The sequence below is a fragment of the Drosophila willistoni genome, unplaced genomic scaffold (assembly GCF_018902025.1).
Source record: "Drosophila willistoni isolate 14030-0811.24 unplaced genomic scaffold, UCI_dwil_1.1 Seg169, whole genome shotgun sequence".
Taxonomy (NCBI): domain Eukaryota; kingdom Metazoa; phylum Arthropoda; class Insecta; order Diptera; family Drosophilidae; genus Drosophila; species Drosophila willistoni.
The window spans coordinates 939,179-951,146 of NW_025814128.1; the positions used below are offsets into that span (position 1 = coordinate 939,179).

Sequence of the window (11,968 nt, forward strand, 5' to 3'; positions counted from 1 at the left end):
ATTTCTCAGCTATGGTAGACCTTAATTTTGGGCCTGAGGGCTTAGTTCACGAGATTGCATTCAAAAGGCACTTCCGACCAGTACCTGTACACCTTCCTAATTTATCTTCTTCGTTGTCTGCTTCAAAAAACTAACAATGAGACTACACATTCACATTTCACTATCAAAATGTAAGAGGACTTCTTACCAAGCTCTTGAAACTGTTGTGTGAAAGCAAAACCTTTTCGGCTGGCTTTTTCTGACACTTGGCTCAACACCTTTATTTTGAATAACGATTTTTTCTTTTCTTTCTAATAACTTTATTTTTTATAGACTTGATCGTGTTGGTCGTCGTGGCGGTGGAGTACTCATTGCTGTCAACTCGAATCTGTATTCAAGTGTTGCGCGGATTAATCTGCCCTTAGCTTATATATTTCTTGTTGGCTTGGTTAAAATCGTATCTTATCGGCAGAACCAAAAAGGTTTGTTTTTCGTTCCTCGTTTTTTAAAACTGTTCAAGTAACCTCAGGTGTCCCTCAGGTTTTAAAGCCTAAACAAAGCACATTTCCAAACATGTTTTACATACATGTTGTTAATTGACATTTGAAGTATCATAGGTAAAATTTTGAATTCTATATATATATATTTCGACCCATGGCAGCGCATCTGCTGAGGCTCTATGAAAATAAAGGGTTTGCGGTGAGCACGATGACGGGTTAAATTTAATATTTTTTATAGTCAATCAGCTTCACTCTTTATTCCGAATTATTTTAATTTTTCACACAATATTCTTGATTTTCGCAATATTTTGCCTATCAAAATCAAATTTAGCTCACTAATTACTCTTATTAATTTTTATCAGCCTACCAAATTGTTAAAATCGCACAAGCAACATGAAAAATATACGTACATATGAACGTAACGGTCCCTAAGGCCGGAGTTGGACCTAGGCTAGTGGCGGCGCTAGAGTGTTCTCGTGTTGGTAATAGTGAGCTAGATAGAGACATGTAAAAATAATTAAAATTCAAAATATTTTTTCACCTGGTGCATGGTATACCGAAATCGGCGAGACAACTTACATACTTCATTTTCTGAGTGCGTCTAAAACATTCTTATAGATGATATTTATGTAAAAGAGTATAAATAACTGTTTTTCGGGGTCCCTGGATTTAGTAAGAGTCAAGTGATAAAACTTCTAACCAAATATTGATAGACGACAATGGCAAATGTGAGCGCATATGTGTGGGAAATGCCGTTAACAAGGTTGGTTACCTGATGAATACTAACAAGGATATCAGGTAATCCTCGATGTTCGATAGTGAATCAGAGATTTGTGTCTGTAGTGAGGTATACAGCTTAAGGAATCATATACGATGCCATTTGTAAAAAACTGTCGCCAAGTTGTGAAATAAAATGTGTGAAAGGCAATCCCAATGGACCATAAGGCTCTGTAGGGATGGGTTATCGCGCACACAAAGCTGGTTCTAACATTAGAAACTTTGTGGTCATTTAATTATTTTTTCTACAAGTAAAGTCAGTGGTTTATAATATAAAGAAAACAAGTTAATATTATTTTGTATATTTAAGCTCTCTTGATCACATGAAAATTTGTATCAGCACTGGCTGGTGAGAGCGGGAAAGGGAGAATTCATGCTATGAATAATGGTAATCTTAGAAATAGTAAACTAAAACACAATTATTTTTAAGAATTTATCAACATCAAAAATGTACTTTGTCAAAAAATAATAAGAAATTACAAAAATTGCGTTGTTTTAAGTTTTAGCTAGGTAAGAATATTGTTTTTTTTTTTTTTCCAAGGCCTTTGCGTCAATGTGCTTGTCCTTTTTATTCCCATTTTAAAAAGTGCAGAATGACCTGTTGGTGCAGGAGTTATGAGACCTAGAGTATTCAATAGTCTTCGATCAATTATTTTTAGCATAGTCGCAGCATACTGAAAAATAAGTTTAAAATTTACAAATAAGATTATTTTAATCACATTAAGTTAGTCCTAAAATTGGTCAAAAGTTTGTAACTCGATAATTAAAGGATTACAAGATAAAGTTATCTGTACAACAAGCCTAATTGACGTCCGACATGTGAATGAACCCAATATAACCAAATAAGCTACACCTTGAAAAATACTGACGTTTTTTTTTTTTTGTTTTGTTTTTTTTTTTTTTTTGCAACGTTTAATTTATTTATTAAATATTTCTTCATAGTCTAGTACTTAACTTTATACCAACTTTATACAAACAGCCCTAATCACTTCTTTTAGTGGGTGGTGTGTAATTTTTTTAAGACAATGGAACTATTTAATGGATATATGACGCCGCCGAGTTGAGGAAGTGTTACGTCGTTAAGCATTAAGGCTGGGCAGCTTCTTTTGTTTTGCGTAAATGTTATATTGTTTCCGTTTCTTTTTGTTGACGCGGAAATGCAAGGTTGCATTCCTCAACCGGCCTTAGACCTATAGTTTTGCAGAGCATTTCGATCGTCTGAGAATTGCCGTGTTATCTGCAAAGATGGACGTTGTAGGCCCAAAACTCGTTGGTAGGTCTTTAGCGTGTACAAGATAGAGCAATAAAAAGAGTATGCTACCGTGTGGGACACCAGCTTCTATTTCGAAGTCAGCTGTGACGGAGTTAAAGCATCTAATAGAAAAATTTCAATTTCATGATAATAGTGCCTCTTTTCCATGCTCTGGGAAAAAAGCCATGTTTTATTATAGCGTTGCAGTTTGCTGATGTATTGTAAGGCGATGATAGTGAGTTCTAGAATCATTTTCGGTGTAATTAGGTCAAGGCCATGGGCTTTTTATACCGTTGCAGAGGGTATTATAATTGGTCAGATGTATGTAACGCACAGAAGGAGACGTTTCCGCCCCCATAAAGTAAAAATATTCTTGGTCAGCATGAGAAGCTAAGTCGATAAAGTCATGTCCGTCTGTGCGTTTGCGTTTTACTCAGCCATCTTAAGAGCTATTGGCATGAAACTTGGGATTTAAGCTACTTATAACCCAGGTAAGATAAAGTATAAAAATTGTCAGGATCGGACCACTATATCATATATGTAGCTCTAGAAGAAACATTTTCATAAAAATTGGAGTATCCCCATGAAATTTACTAATAAAACCTCAGATCCCAAAATTTCTATTTATCTGATCGGATAAATGAACACAAGTTACAGTTAATGTAAATCGGCTCTGCTCAAACGCTACCGGCAGCGCTGCCTTGGTCATTGGTCGAAATGAACAGAGCAGCAAACACACACCCAGACGCAACGCTACGTAAAGAAGAAGAAATAAATTGTAGTAAAAAGAATAATAATATTTTGTTTGTGTATTAATGAATTGAGTTGCAGGGAAAGAAATTTCAAAAAGTAAAAATATGATTGCCAAGGACTGCAAGGGTATATAAACTTCGGCATAGCCAAAATTAGCTTCTTTGATATTATGATATGATATAATATTATACTTTGGTATGCACTATACCTTAAAGATTACTTTCTAAAATTTTAAAAAGTTTTCTGGACCAATTTGACGAGTGTGGCACAACATAAAGCAACTAAATATTTTGGCGTCAATTTCTATTGAGAAATTAGCAGACTGCTAGCTCAATTTTAAAATCTCTCAAAAAGCTTTGGTGGCGCTTTTAAACCTTTTTAAAATAATTTTTATAATTTATGATTTTACTTTAAGATTAAAGTAAAAAAAGACCGATTTATTAACATCAAAAAATCGACTTTATGCCATCTAGACCAGTGTGCAGTGTTTGCATTTGGAAACTTTCGATCCTCTGGGCCTATTCCCACCGGTAGTGGTAAGAGTGAAAATGTTTCTTTAACATGTTGCTGACGAATTAAGATGGATGGAGAACTACCGCCGTATTTGGAGAAGCAATGGGAAGCCCATGAAAATTTATGAGATCAGCTTGTAGCCGACTAAGTGATTACTTTTTGCTATCACTGAGACCAAGTTTGATATTGTTAAATATATCTGGCAAAAAATTGAATTTTGATATAGCCCAATTGTTTTTGAATAATCTTCAGTCTATGAAGCCGATCGCACCAAGTGATCGGTCTGCACCGGTTTAAAACAAACGCTCAACAAATACGTGAGCCTTTATGACCGTATGTTGTCCTTTAACTTTCTTTTGCTTGCTCAAGAAAAACACTTATTTTTTTTATCCGTCCGTTGCTCACCCCCCCCCTGCCGACATTGGACCCATATTTCCCATCCTCCGTGAATCTTCAAAAAATGCGTTTCTCTGCCCTCAAACCGACAATCACACCGCAATTCATATCGATCATGTCTGGTAAACTCATACTCAAATTATAATTATGTGCAAGAAACTCCATGTTACTTGGTGTGGTGTTCTTCCGACAACAATCAAGGTTGCGACTCGTTCGAGAACTTAGTACCATCGCATTTGATGGCAACCAATTGGTTGCAGTACCTCGATTGATTTATTCGCGTTTAGTGGGTAAGTGAAGTAAACATGTTGTAGCAGAACTGTTGAACGGAATAATCGAAGTTTTTGAGGTTTGATTGAGCCGTTTCATCACAGATCTCATGTTTACATGTTTTTAAACAAAGAGAAAATAAAAGTTAGGATATTAACTTTATTAATAACGTATTAATAACTTTTTTATCTAAAAAGCTTCTGGTCGTTTTTTTCATAGCTCCTGAGCTAGTTTTTTTTCGTTTGGTGCATTTTTTTTTTCTGTTTCTGTTTTTTTCTCTCTCGTCATTGCTACTGCAGTTGCTCCCCTCATCGCCCAGATTATACGATCAGTGCTATTTTTTTTTTTTTTTTTCTGTTGTTCTCTCTTCTTTTTGCTTGTGCTCAGCTTTTCTCCCGAGTAATCACTTTAGTAACGCCGCCTTTCAAAGCTTATAAATGTTCTTGCACTCTTTCTTGTGATGTCTACTCTAGATGTCTCTTTGTTTTATTTGTAATTATTGATTTTTTATCGATAATTATCTAAGTGCTGTGTATTTAAATTATCTATATATTTTTATATATTTTTGCCTTGTTGTATACGTACTTGCAAGCATTCTGATCGTTTTGATGATCAGTATAGAGCAATATCTTGTTGGCCAAACAGCTGTCTAACGAGTGTGAATCTGGCGTACATATATTGTCGCCTTTCAAGTTCGTTCCACCTTCTGAGAAGTTGCCCAAGAAATGTACCCTTGAGTTGCCTCATAAGCAGTAGCCAACACTCTCTATTACGTCTTCTCCCATTTTACTTTCGCCTACACCATCTTCTTGTCCTTATCTATGCTCTTCTTTTCAGATTGAAGTACCCTGTACAAGACCTGGTATACCTCAATTTATCCCTCACGGGAACTCTAATCAATTACAGGATCATGCTGGCTCTCAATCACTCGTGGATTCCAATGCTCATCCGCCACCTACAGTTAGTGGATAGTGGTTAGAGTGCCTCATCGCAAATTATTTACCTCCAGGCTTGCTCCAGACACTTCTGAGACGTCTGTGGCAGCTTACATAATATATGACCTGCAAAGGTTTTTATTCAAAAGTTTAAGTTTTCTAGGCTTCGCGAAATATTCTCTTATGAAATTAAAGTAGCAAATGACTTTTTCTCAGCTATGGAAGACCCTAATTTTTGGCCAGAGGTACTAGTTGTAAAGGAGTTTGCGCATTCATTATCAAAATGTAAGAGGGCTTCTTACCAAGCTCTCGAAACTGTTCTGTGATAGCCAAACCTTTTCCGCTGACATATTAGCTTTTTCTGAAACTTGGCTTTCATTTGGATAATGAAATTCTTTCTAATAACTTTATTTCTTATAGGCTTGCTCGTGTTGGTCGTCGTGGCGGTGGAGTACTCATTTTTGTCAACACGACTCTGTGTTCAAGTGTTGTGCCTATTGACCTGCCCTTAGTTTTTGAAGTTATTTGCGTCGAAGTTACATGTTCCAACTTTAGCTAATATATTTCTTGTTCACATATTCCTCCAGTTTCTGATATCATGACGTACATGCACCATGGAAATGCTTTGCAAACTATTTTTCGTTGTCTTAAAAATCGTGATTTCCTTATAGTTTTGAGTGATTTTAACTTGCCTAATATTTCTTGGATGGTTGATCTTTCATTTCCTTCATCTCAACAATTTTTTCTTGATAGCCTACTTGAATGTCCGCTATATCAGTTGAATTCTTAACTTAACTCTTCTAAAAGAATCAAACACAGCCCCTTGTGAAGCCTGAATATCCTTATCACCCTAACATTGAAGTTATTATTTCTTACAATTCCGCTACTAATTCATTTAATAACATCTCAAATTCTCGTCGTAGATGTTTTCGTAAAACAAATATCAATCTTCTCAACAACCTTATTTCATCTTTTGATTGGTCATTTATATTTGAGCGCTGTACTATAGATTGTGAAGTGCATTTTTTTTACTCTGCTCTTAATTCTCCAATTGATAAATGCGTTCCTTATGTAAATGTCACTACCGTCTCCAGTGCGCCAGTCTGGTTCACACGTAGTCTCTCTAATCTCCGTAACATTAAATCGAGATATTTTAAAAGATTTAAAACTACCGGTTCGCGACTTGACTATTCAAATTACTGTATAGCCAAATCTCAATTTTGTCTTTTAAACACTCAATGCTACAATAATTATATCATTCGCTGTAAGGTTGAATCCTATAAGAACCCCAAAAGATTTTACAACTTTGTTAATTCTAAACGAGGCGCTAAATTACTACCTTCCACCTTCAGACTTAATGACCAGACTGCTAATAATGATTCTGATATTGCAGATCTGTTTGCTAAATTCTTTCAGTCGACTTATTCTACTACTGTTTCGGAACCCACACCCTATCCCTTTTCAATCCCACATTTAAATTGTATGTTTTTTCCTAGTATTACTGAAGACTGTATTATCTCTAGCTTGTCATCTATGACCTCTTCCTTCGTTCCCGGTCCTGATAATATACCTAGTTGCATCCTTAAAGTGTGTTCGAATTCCCTATCTAAGCCTTTATCTCGGTTATTCTTTATATCGAGTGAGACTTGTAGCTTTCCAGATGTTTGGAATGAGTGTTTTATTTTTCCACTTTTTAAAAAGGGCAACAAATCGGACTACCGTGGCATTGCCAAACTTTCCGCGATCCCTAAGCTGTTTGAGAAAATTATTACGTCTTCCCTTCAAAACCTATTCATCCGATCCACTATTTCTTCTTGTCAGCATGGCTTTATGAAAGGTCGTTCGTCGCTTACCAACCTTTTAGCATTGAGTACCCTTGTACACAATGGCTTCCGTAAAAATGTCAAACTGATGTTATTTTTATCGATTTTAGGCTTTCGATACGGGTGATCATTCTATGCTTCTTGCGAAACTTAACATTATGGGCTTTTTGCCCGAAACTATTGGCTTGGTCAAAATCGTATCTTATTGGCAGAACCCAAAAGGTATCTTTTCGTTCCTCATTATCTAAAACTATTCGAGTTACCTCAGGTGTTCCCCAAAGCAGACATCTGGGTTCTTCGTTAGTTCGCACTACTCTAGAATATTGCTCGCCAGTGTGGAACCCTCAATATGATGTTCACCAGCGTGGTATTGAATCGGTCCTTAAGTTCGCGTTACGCGGTCTTAATTGGGACCCGAGTCTTCGCCTACCTTCTTATTCCGACTTTTTCTTACTAATCTTCCTTCACTTTACAACAGTAGTCTAGTATTTGGCATTCTCTTTCTCCATAAACTAGTCAACGGTGAACTCATTTGTACTAATTTATTAGATACTCTAGATTTTTGTGTTCCCTCACGTCGGACCAGAAACTTTTTTCCTATTCACCTTCCTAGATGTCTGAGTAAGAACTCCCTTCACGAACCTTTTCGTGTTCTTTGCCAAGCTTTTAACAACCTTTCTCACCTTATCTCTCCTTATTTTTCTGTCACTTCTCTTCGCGCTATACTTTTTAATAATTAAACCGCTGAAAGGTACGTTTTGACGTCAACTTTACAAATTTGGTCGCATAAATAGGTGCGTAATCCTGCTGGGACTTCAACTTTAATATGCTGGACTTGTCAGAAATTGAAGTTTTATGGTTCCATAATAGGTAACTGCTCCCCACTCCATGACACCACCAGCACAGCTGTACAATCGGTCTAAAATAAGCTTTTCCTTTCTAGGATCATGAAAGTAGTACGAATAGCCATCCGGACCTTCTAAGACTACAAGTCGGCACTCGGCAAAATTCGAGCCTCTGCATCTTTCTGTTTCCGTTTGGAGTTTTTTTTTAATTTAAGGCGTTTTATGTGTTTTGCGTTTTTAATAATGCGTTGCGTTGTAGTCCGCACAATCGATTTAACACCAGATTTTTGCTCGATTTTAGCCACAGAGCGACTTATTCTGAGGAATACGTATACCTCACTAAGACGCGTGCCTCAGAATAAGTCGCTTGTCAGCCTCTGTTATTACTGAAGAGGGCTGACCTTTCATGTTTTCCCCATAAAAGTGTTCGTTTTTTTAAAAATTAGGAAATAACATTACGGCTGTGATTTATATTTTTGATATTTGAAAAATAGAGAGTCCACACTCTATATAAACGCTTATTCGACCTTTTTCTGTTTCACCTAACTGCATTGCTTTTCCCATCAATAGGTAATTTCGATTTATTTAAGGGGGGTTTCTACCTTGTGTAATAAAAAAATTCGATTTTTAGCATTTTCGGATCGATATATGTTTCAAGAATACTGTGTAAAAATTTCAAGTGGAAATCTGTAAAATTACGAAATTTGTCGGCCGTTAAGTGGAGCGGTGTCAAGCGTACTGTGCCGTAACGCATATTTTCAAACGCGTTTTTCTCAAAACTATGTACATTTTTGGAGCTCATGGAAGCTCTACAGGGCGCAAAAACCAATCGCTATGAAATTTTTTATACATGTTGTTTAGGATATTGTTCAGCGCTGGTAGTAGAATTGGCGAAAAATATTAAAAATTGTTAATTTAAATAATTAATTAGTAACGAAAAATAGGCAAAATATATTTTTTTCCTAAAAAAGCTTTCAAAAAAGATTTCATTCTTTGATCTATGTATGTATTATACTTTTGTCAAAAAAATTCTTACGAAAAAGCGCCTTTTCGGCCCAACAAGGTAGAAACCCACTTTAATTGATCAAATCAAATAAAAAATTTCTTTAATTAGTCAGATTTAAAAGGTAAGTTTGCTAATCGGCCGTCGTAGAAAAAAGGCATGATATTTCATCGATGTATGTATGTATTTCCAAGTAGAAATCAAGACTATTTGTTTTTATATTAAGTGCAGAAGATTGATAGAAATATACATGTATAAAGAGCAAGATAAAGATTTACCGTTTGTTATTTGCATATATTTCCAATGAGAGGTAACAGGGTGTGCTAACTGGTTATCGCGCTGTGTATTTACATACATATGTACATACATAATTCCTTCCATACATCGTTGCGTTGCAAAAACTCGACCAATTTATTAAATTATAAATTCAGACAACTTACCTTGGTAAAGAGAATAAAAGCACCTTTTCGAACTAAACTATCTCCAAATATGTATGATGTTAGCACCTTGGCCAAACTTTTGCAATCACGGGATACAATGGAATTTCGAGCCATATATAATTTATGATATATTATTGAATGTCTTATATCGTGGTTTAATTCATAATTAATTGGCGAAGTGCATGACAAGTTTTTATTTAACCAAAAGTCGTCAATCAAATTTGATGATATTTCTAAAGTTCGCACTAGAACGGCTTCTGGAAGTCGTCTACCAGATAATCCGATATTAGCGTTAGTTTTGTAAGAAGGGCTCATGATTTTCAAAACACGTATTTTTTTCTATTTAAATAAAAACACTGGTGTCTCAATAATTATTCCAATCGTACAAAGCATCATTGACAATTGAAACAGAATTTTGCATAATGCTTTGATCCCACTAAGCAGCATGGGATAAAGGACCCGATTTCCACATATGTAATCTACAAAAAACTTTTGGGATTAACAGTGTATGTGAACTAACGATTCCTCTGAAAGTCGTCCACCAGATAATTCGCAATTAGTGTTGGTCTTGTTCGTTTTGTAATAAGGGCTCATGTATTTCAAAAGGCCTGATTCCCACTAGATTCATTTCTGGGGAATACTTGGGATAAACGATAGTTTCCAAATGCACCATCCACCATCTCTTAAGAGTTGATTTTACAGCTGCCATAGGCAGACTTGTTGCAATGTGCGGCGAGAAAAATAAATAAGTTTTAATTTAATTATTTTAACTTAAAAAAGATAATTATTTTACATATATAGTTAGTAATATATAATAGTTTGCATTTTAAATGATTTTAAATAGTAGAGAGCTGCATGAATGATAGAAAAATCAATTCGAGTTAACAACTTTCAAAACCAAATAAATGAATTGAATGACTTTGAAAATCGACTTCAACTAAATGAGTTTGCGACGTAAAAATCAGTCGCACAACATTCAAACGAAACAAAACGAATTGAATGAGTTAGTAAGTGAGTCAATGTTTTGCTATGATTCGAGTGCATTCGAATTCCAATTCTGATTTTAGTATTTAGTATTTATTTGTATTGTATATTTTTTAACTATATGTGATTACTGTACTACAAGACTAGAGTGGTTAGTGGCTCAGTGGAGACCTACTCAGACTACAATACTGTTGTTATCGGGTTCAAACCCCCTACAGAAATAGAGAAGAATTTTTTTTCCAAATAGTGAAGTATATTAAAAAGTAGATCCATTGTGTATATGATATTAAAGAATATAATTTTTTTTTTTATAATATATTAGAAAGCCTTATTTATGTTTTCACGGTTCGTGGCAACAGGAATCTAATTTAGAAAAAATAGATTTTACAAAATTTGTCCCAAATTGTCAAATCCAAAACTGTGTCCTTAAGTTTTTGGTGTATAGCATATTTTAATTTTAATAGCCCCCATTTCGCCATTATTTTCCATACATTTTTGATAAAATAATTAGTTTTTGTTGCTTTTAAACATCCCAATAAAAATGAGTCAATTCGAATAATTCTAATGATTCGAGTGCCTTAGTACAATTCGATGTTTTGACACTCAATTCATTGCCTTTCATTAAACAGAGTTACGTATTTTGCGAGATATGACAAGTACAAACTCACACTCATTCATTTCATTGTGTAGTTGTCACTCATTTATTTGAATTCAATTCGAATGGATTCATTTGACTTTGACTTTGCTTCCATTCATGCAGCCCTCTATTAAATAGCCATTCATTTATCTGCAGGCCTAAGCCCATATATGTATGTATATATATGTACATAGGTGTATGTATATATGTATGTAGCGTTTCAACTAAAGTGATCGTGTACATTTGTATGTGCATACATATATGAAATATTGTAACTACATATTTAAATTTAAGTAAAAAATATCAAAGAAGCTAACATCGGCTATGCCGAAGTTTATATACCCTTGCAGTCCTTGGTAATAATAATTTTACATGTTCAAAATTTGTTTTCTGCAACTCAATTCATTAATATACAAACAAAACAATTTTACTCTCTATTTTACAATTATTTTACAATCACATATGTAAATTTCATAGCATACTCCGATTTTTATGAAAATGTTTCTTCTAGTTCTTCTAGAGCTATATGATATAGAGGTCCGATCCTGATGGTTTGCATACTTTATTTTTCCCGGGTAATAAAAAAAATTTCAGCGAAAAAAAATTTCAGCCCGATAGCTCTTAAGACGGCTGCGTAAAACGCATTCGCACAGACAGACGGACGGACGGACAGATGGACAGACGGACATGGCTATATCAACTCAGCTTCTCATGCTGATCAAGAATATATATACTTTATGGGGTCGGAAACGTCTCCTTCTGTGCGTTACAAACATCTGACCAATTTTATAATACCCTCTGCAAGGGTATAATAAATATCTACATATGTACATATGTAAACAATTCAAAAAAATGTTTGTT

General features: G+C 35.0%; 1 protein-coding gene across 1 annotated transcript; it reads right to left on the reverse strand.

Annotated features, from left to right (window-relative positions):
- Window positions 1–1,678: 1,678 nt before the first annotated feature.
- LOC6652769 lies at window positions 1,679–10,020 on the reverse strand. The gene is made up of 2 exons (XM_002075131.4): window positions 9,487–10,020; window positions 1,679–1,930 (listed from the first exon to the last, which is right to left on the reverse strand). Exons 1-2 carry the CDS (start codon window positions 9,799–9,801, stop codon window positions 1,763–1,765), a joined length of 483 nt encoding a protein of 160 aa, XP_002075167.2. The 5' UTR covers window positions 9,802–10,020; the 3' UTR covers window positions 1,679–1,762.
- Between the last annotated feature and the right edge of the window lie 1,948 nt (window positions 10,021–11,968).

Excerpts from the sequence above, each read along its gene's own strand:
- LOC6652769 (XM_002075131.4), bottom strand. The coding sequence starts at position 9,801 with ATGAGCCCTTCTTACAAAACTAACGCTAATATCGGATTATCTGGTAGA. Across the intron at positions 1,931-9,486 it reads CTTTTATTCTCTTTACCAAG|TATGCTGCGACTATGCTAAA; the intron begins GTAAGTTGTCTG and ends CTTATTTTTCAG.